The sequence below is a fragment of the Plecotus auritus genome (assembly GCF_963455305.1).
Source record: "Plecotus auritus genome assembly, chromosome: 6".
Lineage (NCBI taxonomy): Eukaryota > Metazoa > Chordata > Mammalia > Chiroptera > Vespertilionidae > Plecotus > Plecotus auritus.
In genome coordinates, this window is record NC_137773.1 from 87,471,039 (window position 1) to 87,485,996 (window position 14,958).

The 14,958-nt window shown below is 43.0% G+C and overlaps 1 protein-coding gene across 1 annotated transcript; it reads right to left on the reverse strand.

Annotated features, from left to right (window-relative positions):
* Window positions 1–216: 216 nt before the first annotated feature.
* Window positions 217–14,249, reverse strand: LOC308251717 (cyclin-Y-like protein 1; the record flags this gene model as incomplete). Its single annotated transcript, XM_080675429.1, has 6 exons — window positions 217–390; window positions 4,095–4,214; window positions 5,053–5,104; window positions 11,387–11,496; window positions 12,476–12,501; window positions 14,012–14,249. 6 exons carry the CDS (start codon window positions 14,247–14,249, stop codon window positions 217–219), a joined length of 720 nt encoding a protein of 239 aa, XP_080531555.1.
* Between the last annotated feature and the right edge of the window lie 709 nt (window positions 14,250–14,958).

The following is a 14,958-nucleotide window of genomic DNA, read 5'->3' on the forward strand; positions in this document are numbered from 1 at the left end:
CATGCACATTTTACAACAATACATCAAGACCAACTAATAAATGATGAGGAATATGAATTAGTATACAAAAGCTGGATAGAAAGAAGTATGTAATTTTATGCCTATTTCAGTTCTCTGCACAATGTAACCTTTAAAAATATTTCTTAACATGTAAACTTTATGGGGGCAAATGAGGTATGGGAAAACAGTTAGGAGGTTTATCCAAACCTTACAAACTCACATGTCCTCGACTGTAATGATGTTATTGATGAGCTGGCAGTAGTCCATGCCCCACAGAGCCTGTTTGTCCCAATACTCATATGCAAGAAGAGCGGATCCCACAAGTATTCTTCTCCAATTAGTGGGACACATGTCAGTATTTGTATAGTCCAAAAGCCTTTCCATGAAAATCTGCAAAAGTAGAGCACCGGTCTTTCACTTTCTGTCAGTGTAAATGCTTGATAAGAAGTGTTAGAAGCCCTGGTTGGTTTGGCTCAGTGGATAGAGCATCGGCCTGTGGATTAAAGGGTTCTGGGTTCGATTCCGGTCAAGGGCCCGTACCTTGGTTGCAGACTCCTGGCCTTGGTCAGGGGCATGTGGGAGGCAACCAATGGATGTGTCTCTCTCACATCAGTATTTCTCTCTGTCTCTCCTTGTCCCTTCCACTCTCCCTAAAAAAAAAAAAAAAAAAAAAAAAAAAAAATCAGTGGAAAAAATATCCTTGGGTGAGGATTTAAAAATAAAAGAAAATTAAAATATTGGAAAAAACATAAAAAAGAAGTGTGAGAAATGACATATTTGATCCATTTTTGAAATTCCTTCTTTTTCTCTTTGTTAATCTTCACGGGAGGATATTTTTTCATTGCTTTTTAGAAAGAGTGGAAGAAGGGAGGTGGGGAGAGAGAGATGGGCAGAGAGAAAAACATCTATATGACAGAGACACATCAATAAGTTGCCTCCCACACTTGCCTGATTGGGGAGGGGATCGAACCTGCAACCCAGGTGGGAGCCCTTGACCAGGAATGGAACCCATCACCCTTTGGTGTGTGGGCCACTGCTCTATCCTCTGTGTCACCTGGCAAGGGTGAAATTCCTTCTATCCTTAGGTTCTACAGACACTGCTTGGCCAGCCAAAGCCAGAGGCCAAGTCATAGTTGTAAACCAGACACTTCTGTTGCCTACTTTGTCCATTCGAACTTTCAGGAATGAATGGACATGTTAGCAAAGGACGTCCTGAAGCAATGCATGGGGCTATTATTACCTTTCCTCTTATAAAGGGAGCATATAGAGGCCCAGTATCGATTCAAGTTGTTCAACAAACACTTGAGTGCCTACCAGGTGCAATGTGTCCTACCTGGCTCGTATTTCTACGGTGATCTTACATAACACTAGAATATGTAAATCCCTGGTAAAGCCGAAACATTGCCATCTTTTCACAGTAACTAGCCCTTCTGTGGGACAAGCTGGAGATAAAAACTGGTGCCCAGGTCATCTCCCAGTGGCTGCTGTATGGGGCAGCAGGACAGGCAGTACAAACAGGTGAGCCGCAGGCTGGTCTGTGCAACTGCCCGTGTTCCTGTCTTAGTGCCTCTGTGAGGAACACGGCAAACCAAGGCAGTCCTCCTCATGCCCCTCATGCTCACATCGCCATGGTCACTGTGGGCACAGTGTCTCTGTCTCACGTAATCTGAGGCGCACTCAATGCTGTTGGTCTCGGGGGGGGGGGGGGTGACAGAGCTGCCAGCTCTGTGTCCCTGGGGCTGCTCTAACCCTGCCAGGCAGCTGGGAGGCTCATGATGCCTTTGACATGCACTCAGTGTTCCCTCTCCAAAGAACTGGGCGAGGTAGCAGCCCAGTAGGTCATAGCGCTAAGCTGTGATTTCTTGTTACCTCAAAGCATGCCTTTCAGAAGAGTGCATGAAACAGAAAGTTCAATTTTAAAAAGTGTGTTTACTGTCTGAAGGTTATCAGATTGACAACTCAGATGATATGCCAAACTCCACTGTGTTTTCAAAAACAAATGCTTATTGAACATGATGTGTTCTCAGGGAAATGCTGCGCCCATTCCTCAAAACTCAGCATTCGCAGCTGTCCTCAGAAGGAGCTACTTACAGATCAACTCTACTTGATGGGAATGATTAGAGGCCTCTGTTCAACACCGACAGCCTCCCGACTTCCCGCCACCTTTACTGGTAGACTCTTACTGACTCCTGACTTTACTGCCTCCACTCGGACTCCCAACAACAGTCTCTTCTCCCCATGGAGCCAGAATAGCCTCTTTCCTTAAGAGCACTTCACCGCCCAACTCAATGTCTGCCAAAGGTTTCCCATCAATCAAATAAAATGTAGCTTCTTCCCATGGCCTGCAAGCCTCCAGGCCCTATAAGATAGGATATTGTCCGTCTGTGACCTCATCTTCTTTCCTCATTCCGCACTCTGACCACACGGGCCGCTCCTCACTGTTCCTTGAACACACAACACATGTGCCCGTCTCAGAAGCGTGCCTTGGCCCCCCTGCCTACAATACCAGAGCCCCTCATCTTCCTCAGCTCAGCCAGGGCACGGCTCCAATGTTTCCTCTTTAAAGGGGCTCTTCTGACCTTTCTGCCTAAAAGAGTAAACCCCTGTGATCTCCTTACCACTTCATCCTGCTTTGTCTTCTTGCTGCTTACACCACCTGACGTGTTCATCTCTTTAAAAACACTCATTAAAAAACTAGTATGTCTTCCTCACTAGAATATAAGCTCTGTCTTAATGAATTCTGTTCTACCCGTTCTCTCTTCTAACCTCAGCGCAGACCTGGAAGGACTATGAGCACAGAAGGGACACGTCCCCGGAAGTGGCTGGAGTGGTGGGAAAACCAGGAGAGAACCACCAAAGAGAAGCCCAGACAAGGGAGGGTCAAGAGAGTGAGGTCCAACTGCTGAATGCTGCCGAGAGCGTGCTCAGCCCATCAGTGTCCACGGGATGCCTGCTCTTTGCCATTATTCTCTCTCCTGCCACTTTTTATTCCCATGCTTTTTCTGCGTGAGAACAGCTACTCTTACTTCCTCACCTCTAGCTCAGATTCTTGCTCCAATTCCCTCTATTTAAACAATTAAGAGACACTGCGTCTCCGCTGGCTCCCAGGAGCAAAGCTTAATGTGTCCACAAAAACTCCCCCTCTTCCATCCCAGATGCTCTCCCTCCTGTGTTACTCAGCTCTCCTCAGGGAAACACCGCTCCTGCCTTTCCCCTGCAGGTGCTCAGTTCCCCAGAGGGATGGCAGCTCCATGAAAAGGCCTATGCCTTACCCAGGCCCGTTGAGGTCTCTACTCAGAAGCACAAGCTGCCTCTCCAAAGCTTTCCCTGGCTGCTCCAGGGGAGGCACTGACCTAAGTATTCTTTTCCTCCGACCATGCAGCTGACTCCCCTTCAGGTTTGCTGTGGGAGGAGTAACAAATCCCACCACGTCTTCCTAGATTAGCACCTATTTCCAATGACAAAATAGTAACAGAGGAATTCTGTACGGATGACGCAAAAGTCCTTACGCAGCTGTAGCTTAGCAGGCAACTAGCAAAGCCTTTCCAGGTGCTACTGGCTCTAATCTCCTGGGCGACTTCGCAGGCAGGCCCCGGAGGACAGCGGGGATGGATTAGCACGCATCACTGAAGGAACAGAGAACCTAGGGCTCTAGTTCCCAGTCAGGACACATATGAGAACTGCTCGGGGAATACAGCCTGGGACTCAGCTTAGCCCTACACTGAGTCAGCTTGTCCCAAGGCCGGATGGTTTGTTACTGCCTCCGTCCGACCCGACCAGCGCACCTTGTGTGTGCGTGTGCACTGCATGCGCCTGTGTCTCCTGTGGGTTGGGGGGTGGGGTTGGGGGAGAGTTGGGGGAAGAAACGGAGATCTCCCCTCATGTCTTCAATAGCAATTGTTTGTGACGGAAACAGCAATGGTAACATTTTCAATCCCGATGATTATTTAGCCCCACTGTGTGTGGTTTACTTCCTTTAATAGCTTCTCTTAATCAAGTTCTGAGGGTCATTTCAGGAACCTACTGTGGTTTGCAAAGCAGGACCACAGCCCGTGCACAGGACAGACAAGCAGCCTCTGGAAGAGCTGTCTTACCAAAGTCACAATCGCACACTCAGCGGTGAGGTGCTCAGCACTGAAAAGGGCACAGACAAATCTGTAGACAACCTTCAGCTCAGGGTCATGCAACAAGCGGGCCTGTGAGCCCACTTCGTGCTGAAAGAGAAAAGGCAGTGTCAGTGCCCACTGAAGAACATACGTGAGAACTCGCATGCTAGCAGCCTTCCACGGTGCCCACCTGGCCCTAAATAATTCTGATTGGGTGACATGTCTTTTAGTCTTTGAAGTATAAACAATGGATCTTAAACAACACCGATTCTCTACTCACCAGTTATTGGACACAAATACAGGGACAACCTGAATACAGTTATGCATGTTCTCACCCCCACCCCTCCCTGTAGAAGTCTACCTAAATGTAAACTATGTTTAGGCTCACAAGGCATGTTGAGCCCCATGTCACTCTTCTCTGCAACCAGCTCTGAAAACACATGTTCACGTTCCTGTGACCCCGAGACTCTGGCTGTGCCGCACTCCACAGGAGGCACCAGCTACATGTCGCTACAGAGCCTCAGAGGAGGGAATTTGGAAATTCCTGTCATTGTAATTGGTTTAAAGTTTAAATAGTTGTCTCAGTTTTTTCAAAGAGTCTTAACATACCTTTTAGGTTTATTTACAGACATTTATATTGTTTGATGCTCCTAACAATATCATTAAGAAAGATCTATTTACTTATTTGGGGCACATTTCCTCACTTTAGCTCTCTGACTATACAAAGCTGTGGCTCAGTTCTTACTGATGTGTCCCTCACACATGACTCCTTTTGTAAAATCATTAGCTACAACATGCAGTGGGGAAGAAGACTGAAAAGAAGATGACTTTGACCTCAAGCTGGAGGAAGTAATTTTCTTCTAATAATTCATTTCAAAGCAGATCAGTATGAAATAAACACCACAGTATGAGAGACAAATAGACCCTCAATAAAACTGACACTTACTCTGAAGGGGTGCCTTCTCTCATCGAAAATATTGAAGGATCTATTTCCAACTCTATAAAACAAGAAAATGCATTTAAAAATTAATTCGGGAAATGTTAGTATCTTAGTAACACATCATCTAGGAGTGGAGAGGGGGTTCAGGAGGAAGCTTAACTTGCAACAAAGCAGTTTTACAAACTGTTGTCTTGGACTCTGTAAGAGGGTTTCCTGGCTTCTCTTTACTCAGTACATCAAATTCTGTGCAATGTTTTCTGCAATGACCAGCTAGAGTTGCCTTCAAAACACTGACCCTCCCTGACAGGCAATGCTGGCAAACCAAATATATTTCCATCCCTGCAGCTCACATTGGAATACACAGGGACACTTTATAAAGCAGTAGTGCTGGGCAACAATGTCTTTAGAATTTTAATTCATGTGGATATGACATTCATGTTTTTTCCTGTGTTTCCACTTATCATTTTCCTGTATTATATTATTAGTGTGTATTTTTTCTTGTATCTGTTAAAAGTTGAATTAAAAAGGTGCCTTTCTATTTAAAAGTGAGCAGTCTTTTGACTGAAATGTTCCCCGCACTGAAACACTCCGCTCATTGGAACCAGTGAGCTATGCAGGCCACCGGGATAGGTTCCTCAGGAGGCCCCTGCGGTCAACACTAATGTTATAGGAACATTGAGGCATTGCCGGAGTCTACACTGACTTTGCAATGTTGTATAAAAGCAAAGATGAGCAACACTGGCTTGTGAGCATGAAGGCAGGCAGTGGGACCACACTGTGCTAGCAGTCAGTGTATTGTTCGCTGCCACTTGCAGTTGAAAAACTAATTCTGCCTTACTTAAGGACATCCTTGATAAAAATGAATAGTATTATGAAACTATTATCCTGTTTTCACATTCTGAATAGGGGGAGAGTGTGTTTGAAGCACTTCTGCATACTGAAATGTGGTTGTGTTAAGAAAAAGTGCTTGTGCCTTAGTTGTGAGTAGAAAAAGCCACTTTTTCCTTAGAATTACATCTTTATTTGATATTTGAACTGCCATTCTCTCAAAAATAAACCGTGAGCCTGCTTATTTTCAAGGAAAATAAATTGTATATTTATCAAGCTATCTAGCTAAAAATCAGGATTTGGGAAAACATGGGCTGTCTTTTTTGTTCTTTGTTTTTGTTTCAGAGAAACAGAGTAAGAGGTGGGGCAGGGGGTGAGCGAGAAAAAGACACACATCAATTTATTGATCCACTTACTTTTACACATTCATTGGTTATTTATTGTATGTGCCCTGACCATGGATCAAAACCATAATTTTGACATATTCGGACAAAGCTCAAACCAACTGAGTTATTTGATCAGGGCAAAAATGTGTGCCTTGCTTTGTCTGCTTGACAGCTTTTCAATACTTAAAAGAGTTTTCTGTCAAGATTGATGGTGATACCCACAAAAGGGTATTTTGGACACTGTGGTAAGAAAGTGGACCAATACTCTCTAAATGACTAACACATAACATTATCATAACATAACAAACCACTGCAAGTTCATGGGTATGATTTAAATTTCCATTGTAACTAATTTAAAAATGCCAGCAGTTGTGGACTTTTGGTCCAATGTCAAAGGATAATCACAATTATCATAACATAACAAACCACTGCAAGTTCATGGGTATGATTTAAATTTCCATTGTAACTAATTTAAAAATGCCAGCAGTTGTGGACTTTTGGTCCAATGTCAAAGGATAATCACAATTATCTGAGGCTTTGTAAATACAGCTTTTTCTAGCCAGATAGCTACATAAGGCTGGGTCTTCCCAATACTTCTTCAAAGCAAAGGATTAAAATGATTGAAGTAATGGCAAATGATTGAAGACAGAATATACATGAGAATCAGGTGTCTTCTATTAAGCCAGAGGTTAAAAAAATTTGCAAAAATGTAAATTAATGACACATGTCCACTCACATTTTGGTGTGGAAAATAATTATTTTTCATATTGTCTTGCATATTATATCCTGTCGTGGGCAAGACAATCCGCACAACAAAGGATTATCTAGCTCAGAATTTCAGTGATGCTATCAAAACTGTTTAAAAATACAGTGGATTTATTTTTTAAAGCTCCATTTTAATTTCTAATACAGTAAATATCAAGATAACCTACATAAACAAATACTCTTAGGGATCCTCAATAACTCAAGTGTTATGGGTCTTAAGACACAAACAATTAATTCACTTCAATCCTATATAATAAAAGGTTAATATGCAAATTGTTCCCTGGACAGGGAGTTTGACCGGAGTTTGATCAGGGGGCGGGGCTGGCCCACCAACTGCCCAGGGTCCCTGCCCCCAGCTGGCCCAGCCTGATTGGCCCTGATCAGGGCCAGCCTGCTGGACCCCACCTGTGCACAAATTTGTGCCCTGGGCCTCTAGTAATATAATAAAAAGCACTCTACAGCTTGCTTCAAAAATGTCTACTACCTAACACTCACTTTGATATGTTATACATTTATTAGCTAGAATAACAATACAGGTTTTAAAACTCACCTGTACTTTATGATGTGATATATAGCCAAAGTCACACTGTGGAAGAAAAAAGAATTGTAACAACTGATTTTATTATGTTAGGTTTGAGGATAATTGTTAATGGGTTGGGGGGAGCGGGAAGACCATCCCAGCTGCCCGGTGGTCTTAAAATCCTCATTCCCAACAGTATCATATAATGGGACTTTGCCCCTTGTTTTAGTTATTTTGCTGTTTCACATACTCACAGCTGTACACCTACTTTGGCCCCACCCTGTACATGTTAGTACACACTCCCAATCATTTGCCCTTGTGCCCATAGTACATTTCATCCTGTACATGTTATATGAATTTGTGCACGTGGTTAAATTTAAGCCATACGGTAGTCGTTGTACTTTTAAAAAAGTTGTTAGGCCCTGCATTTCAGTTGATTTATTTTACTATCCACCGACCCACCCATTTCCATTATTTTCCTACAAGTAAATAAAATGCTCTGTACCAAAAAAAAGTTCAAGATCACTTTTACATAATTATTAGGAAACTGAGTGGCAAGTGTGAGAGCCCACAACATCAGTAGGTCTAGCTATCCTGACACAAACAATGCTAACAAGGCAGCATAATGCTTCACAGTGTGATATTAATAACACTTATTTCCTAATTAGATTACATGAAATTTTCATCATCAGATGTAAGTCCTCAGATCCTGTGTAAGTGACTGGATTTTTAAGTTATTCACAGAAGTGGTGTCATAGGCAACAAAGGGGTCCTCGTAGTGAAGGGATAAGCTTTTTCCCTTTGCCCTCTGTGTCTAAAGGAGCTCAAATTCACTGAGAGAAGGTAAACCTGAATGTCATAACTGGGTCTGTGGAATGTGAGTCGCTGTAAAAAGGCCTGTAACACTGCGAGCATCCAAGGGGGATACTTCTATTGGGCTTCGAACAGCTTCATCTTCAAATTGATTTTCAAGTCACAGAATTTGAAGCACAGAAGCGGAAAAGGACCACTGAACCTTATCTGACATTTAATTCAACAACCTATTTTACAGGTAAGAAAACCAAGGCTGAAACTGACTTGCTCAAGGTCCTGCCAACAGCGAGGAGCCCCTCTCTCCCCTCCGCTCTAACCAGGCCGTGGCTCCGGAGCTTGGCTGTTCCCTGGGATCCCTGAGGAGCTGGAGACACTGCCCGTCTCCACCTGGAGACGTGCAGCCTTCACTGGCATTGGGAAGACATGGGGTTGTTTATGAAGCTCCCGGGAGCTGCCATGTGCCCCAGAGTTGGAAACACACGACTTAGGGTAAGAGCAGTACCTCCCTGGATGCTTTGCCCATGTAATCATGCCTCACAGTTTTCCTCGGCTTGTCAAAGGTTGTGACATTGAGACTGTGTTGGGCGGGGGGTGAAATGCATGCATTTAGAGACATACATTTTTAGAAAAATTGCGTGATTCTAATAAAGATTGCACCCCATTGGGAACAGTGTACCATGATGAACATTTTTCAAAATCATTCTCAAAACTCCATTAGCTCTATTAATTTTCTCAGTAAACCCTATTTCACCAATAGTGAATCTGCTGAATGACCATTTTCAAAACTGAAGGACAGCAAATGAAAATTTACTGCACGTCCTGAATTAGACTAATTTGGAGAAAGAAGCCTACTTGTCTGGGCAAGGCTAACTTTTACAACTACTTTTGAATTATTCTGTAACATCAGAGTCTTTTGAATTCAAAAGAAGCTACAGAATGTATGCAAAGTTGAGTGGTGTTATTCTTTACTCCAGGACTTAGTGTCTTGGCTGAATACAAACATTCAGTGATTATTCAATAGGCCCCAAAGCTCAGGAGTTTAGAGAGAGAAGAGGCTCAGTTTTTGCTGAAACACAATTTGATGTCAACTATTGTTATAAGTGTGAGAAGAAAGTTATATTATTATAATTGTTAACTTGCTATTTTTAACTAAAGTAGAAGTTACTAATAATTTAATTAGCAAAAAGTTGGTACATTATAAAAATTATGTTTTAAAGCTAATTAAAGGCTGAAAAATATAATTAAAGGTGAATATATTAATACTGTCAGCGAGCATTTCCCAAACTGTGTTCTGGAAAATCAGCACTCACATTCCAGAGACACTGATAATGTACCTTGGACAACCCCAATGGGGGCCAGGAAGCTGGACAGTATATGTATTTTCTCTCTTAAATAAGCTTATAAGTGTCATCTTAGGGTGTTTTTAAAGTTCATCTCCAATAGTAGACTATGGGGAAATCAATAAATACTTTTCATCATCATAACACTGTTCATGGCTGCTTAAGTATAAACCTGCCTAAAGCTATACATATATAATTAAATTTAATATACCTATTAAATTAAAACTTCAGTTGAACAAAATTTACTCACAAAAGAATTAGCCTGAAAAGTTGTTCTTTAAGACTGATGTGATACGTCCCATTTTGGGGGTAGGAAGGAAAAGTAAATTTTCATACAGAAATAGCGCTGGGAAAAATGTCTGAGAAAAATCTGACAAAATCCAATGAACTTTTAATGCAGATACACTCTGGTGCCAGCAGGGGACAAGCTGCTGCTTCTTGCAAGAGTAGCTTCCAAAGGGCTGTGCACTGGTTTAGGCCCATGTCCCATAAAGAAATACGTTTTAATAGAAACACCCAATAAAAAGCACTGCTCCTTTTCATTATGGTCAACAGTGTCTTAAAAACAGAAAAGAACAAAGACTTTGGGTTGGGGGTGGGGGCGCGTTTCTTATTTGCTAACTGGCTTTCCCTTCTTCCACTCACTCTAATGGTAACATGGAAATTGAAATTCATATTTAGGTCCTTGACATCAATAGATAATTGACACCAGCTTCTTAACCTGGTCACTGAGAAGGACAACGAAGTGGCTGAAACTACGGAAAAGTAGGGTGCTTTCAGCAGGAGGGCGTCTGTCACTCAGCCTGCGTCAACCTAGCGGGACTCACGATTGGATGGTGGTTTTAAAATCCGGCTGTCTGATGGTATCGTCAGAGAGAAACACCGTGGGGCATGACCTGTATCTTTTAGCAAGGCGCCCTGGAAATTCCTGACGTAGAGGGAAAGAGAAGCAAATGTCACAGTACGTATGCTAAACCTATAAAAGTGTCTGTTTTTTCTCTTGGTTAAAATGTCAAACAATTAAGCATTAAGATTTTTCTTACAGTCCATGAACTGCTCGAGTGTGATATCATGTGCAGCTCTATGTAAACCCAGTAGGTAGTCTTACTTCCACAGATGAGATTTAGGAATGGCTTATAAATGCTGTCTTTGATAACTACCTATAATCAAAGCTGGCAAACCCCTGTTATAAACCCCCTTTATAATAGTGTAAAAAGTTTAGAATAAGATTCTGTTGTGTTTTTTTCCCTTAAGAGAGCAAACGTAGCTAAGATTTCCTACTTCTCTTGTTCATTTATTACACTTAAATGCAATGCATTATATAATAATAAATCAAGATCATTTTATTGCAGTAAATGAAAAGCAGTCATAAGTATTAGCTCAGGAGACAGAGAGACAAACAAGCATGTTTGGTCAGAGGTATGTGTGTGCCAGGGCTGCCCATTTGCTATCAAGCTGGGGCCACAGGTCTCTCTGAGCCTCACTTTCCCCAAAACCAGATAAAACAACTTTCGGAAGTCAACTCTCACTTCATGTTGAAGGAAGACTATCATTACACTAATCATTACACTACTCAAGTGAGACCCTCAGAGAATAGTTTCCGTTCATTTCTAAACGTTAATTCTGTTCTCTCGGTCATCTGACACTCACCTCCATCCTGCCTCACGCAGGCTGCGCTCTCTGCTTACAAGGCCTCTTCTTCTTCCTGGTCCAGCAAGCTGAACTCCTCCCCATCTACCTCCAGGATACCGTCACCAGCAGCCACACCACCCAACTTCTCTCCTGCATACTCCCACATCTGAGTGGCCACTTGTCACACGGCATCAACTGCCTACAGGGTATCCCTCTCATAGAAACCTAAGCTTCTCCAGGGAAGGGAGGACTCTGACTTCTCTCCTACCTCTAGCTGTGAGCACAGAACCTGGGACAAAGTAGCAGTGTGAGTGCTTGGCAAGTTCTTTAAATCATTTACATCTGGGCGGTAACTCTTACTGCAGATACAGTTTAGAATGTATCTGCAGTGGTACTGGAGAGGTGACGATAAAAGGTTTGAGAATCTTTGGAGAACAAACTATTCTTAACACACTTTAGAAGTATCCATTTATTTGAGAAACACCATTTGATTTGTAAAGAGCCCAACAAACCAGCAATAATCAAATATTGATATAGCCTGAACTATGTTTTGACAATTCTCTTCCTTAAAGTAAGGCCAATAACTAATCATTGTAAATATTTGAGAATATCAGAAAATACTAATAACTTTAATATGCTTGGTTTTGTTGTTTTTGAAAACTAATTCACATGAGCCATCCTTCCTCATTTCATAGAAAATAGTTTTATTCATGCTGTCATACTTTCCCATCAGCACCCCCCACAAATGCACAAGAGATTGGGCAGGGGAATAATCTACTCAATGCCTTTTAAAATACAGAGCATTTTAACATTGCCAGTAGCCTATAATCAGAAACATTCATATATTATATAAAAACATCATTTTGCTTGTTTCAATTGTTTCACTGCAAAGCCACTTTTTCCTTATTAATCAGAAGTTCCAGACCATATATTTTTTGAAAAGTATCACTATTTGAAGGGATAAATTCTCCTTCAATCTAGAATAATTAGGAAAATAGAAGAGATTGAGAAAACCTACAAATGAGAAACCTACAAATAAAGTCCATGCTATTGGTATCCGTCCATTATAGTTTTTAGGAATCACAGCCGACAACTTTTATATCAAACTATTAATTTCTTACTTAACTCTTCAACTGTTTACTTACATCATTGTTCTTCCTCTTGTCTTGTTCTAAGAATAAAACAAATTAACTGGTCAATTCTGATACAAATGCCATAGAAAAATAACAGTGGCTGATTATCTGAGAAACTACCACATACAAAATGAGACAAAATTTTATTCCATTTTAAATACTTTACAACAAAATTTATAGTTAGAATTACCTGGAAAGATGAGCCCCCTAAGTAAAATCTAAAAACTTAGTTTTACTTTTTGACCTAACATATCACCTATATTAGGTACAAATGAAAGACTCTCCATGTACAGAAGAAAAGGGCAAAGCAAATTAGACCAGGTGAGAAACATAGCTGATGAAAAAGTGTAGCTGTAGCATATCTGAACCTCTACCCAGTAGTGGCGTCTGGCTGTACAGTTATACCCACCTCACCTGAACCAAGAGGATCTAAGACTTGACGATCTGAGGACCAGTTTCTGGCCAGGCACTAGTTAGTACCCAGGCTCATGAGATCCCCTGGAAATGACCTGAACTACTCACTGGTAATCAACTAAAATACCTCACTAAAAATCAATGTGTCTTTACTCAACTGGAAAGTAACGGTTTTAAATTTACATTTTTAAATGAGTGCTAGCTTAGTAGCCCTGGTTGGAGTTGCAGTTTGTTGGGCATCGTCCCCTGCACCAGAAGGTTGCCAGTTTCATTCCCTGTGTTTTGGGCTCAATCCCTGCTAAGGGGTGGTGTGCAGGATGCAGCAGGTCGATGTTACTCTCACATCGATGTTTCTCTCTCTCCCTCTCCCTCTCTCTCCAACAATCAATAAACTATTTTCAAAAAATATTTTTAAAACGAAAATGAACATGCTAGCCTTAATTGCACATGTCTCCAGCACACAAGGTCATTTTGCTCTCACAAAGGCCAGAAGAAGAATAAAAGCTCTGAATAGGGTCTTGGGCTGTACCGTTTCCCACACTGCCTCCTATGGTGTGGGCTGGGCACCACGGAAACAGTCCCGTATGAGGGAAGAGAGGGCCATGGTGTAGCTTTTCCTTTACTGTCTCCACTCTACTGTGAGTCACCCATGGCTCTGAGAGAAACTGAGAAACACAGCAATCCTAACGAAAAGCGGTGAGCTTAAAACAAAAACAAAAACAAAAACAAAATACAGACACACCCCATGAACACGTGGATAGGACACCCCATGTTTTATTGTGCTGCATTACTTCAAATATAATGGAACCCTCGTTCCTTGTACTTCTGTCATAATCAACTGAAAAACCTGGCCACATGTGGCTTTTCCACCAAGTAAACTATTGAACAAAGCATTGAGGAAAGTCAGCAGGCAAGCGGGAGTGTTAAAATCTACCTTGCTGCTCAGGTAGTAAAGAGGAAAAAACATCGGCCGCAAGGGGGAAAGAAGCAGGGGTGGGGAACCCAGGTGCCCATCCCTAGGAAAGCTGGCTCCTGCTGGAAGGAGCCCAAGGCAGTGAGTCCCTCCCAGGGGACTCTGGGGGCAGCAGAGGCCAGAGGTACACCAAAGAGTAGATGGCATTTGCTGCTTCTTACCTTGGGGTGTCATTGGGGCGCTGATGTGCTTCAGGTGGTGGCGCTTGAGGGCTCCGGAATTCAACTTCCCAGACTTCGGGGTAGCAGGCACTGTTTCTACTGCCCCTGTGTCCCTAGCAGCCTCCTCATGAACCTCAGACTCACACTTTGACTTAACCTGCCTGGAGCCCCCATCCAGCTTGGGGCTGGCACTGGTACTGGGACTGGCCTTCAGACAGCAAGTCAGCCAGTTGCCCATGGCTCACCTCCACTCCTCACTGCTACTGCTGGTTCACTCACACCCCGCTCCCTGCCCCCCTCCCCCACCCCAGCCCTCAGCAGTCCCTCCCCGCAAGGAAGGCTAGGCCTGCAGGCAGCCCCAAGGCTTCACCGCACAAGCAGGAAGGGCTCACCCACTGTTTGCTTGGCCTCTGGGCTGCCAGGCCCTAGGTGGGGCTCAGGGCCCAGCCACACACCCGAAGCTGCACCTCTTTGGTTGACTCGTTTGTGAGGACAGCAGCTACACGACCTGTTGAAAACAGATAGGGATCGGACAAGTGCTGAGAGCTACAACCACAGTGGGAAGAGAGCACAGCCAAAGCTCCTTCTCCTTCCACAGTTGCTTCTCAACTGAAGTCTGTTCTCCTGGCTGCTGCCAGCCAATCAGAACACATTCCGTAGTTACCTGGTTACAAGGGACCAATCACACCCAGAGTTCCACCATGCTGGAACCCACAAAGAAGTCAGGGATTTACAATCCCTTTCCCTAGACTTGGGTTTCCATTCGTTGCATGCATCCTGGAGCTCTCCATTCCTGAGGGAAGTGCAGTGGGCATTTGCTAGTGTGGGCAGGCCAGTGTCATTAGCTGCTGGGTTTTACCAGTTCTGACAGCTGACTCATTGATATATTGCTCTCTGGACTTAGTTACACCTTCATTGGTGACCATTTTTTTTTAAACTAAATTCTC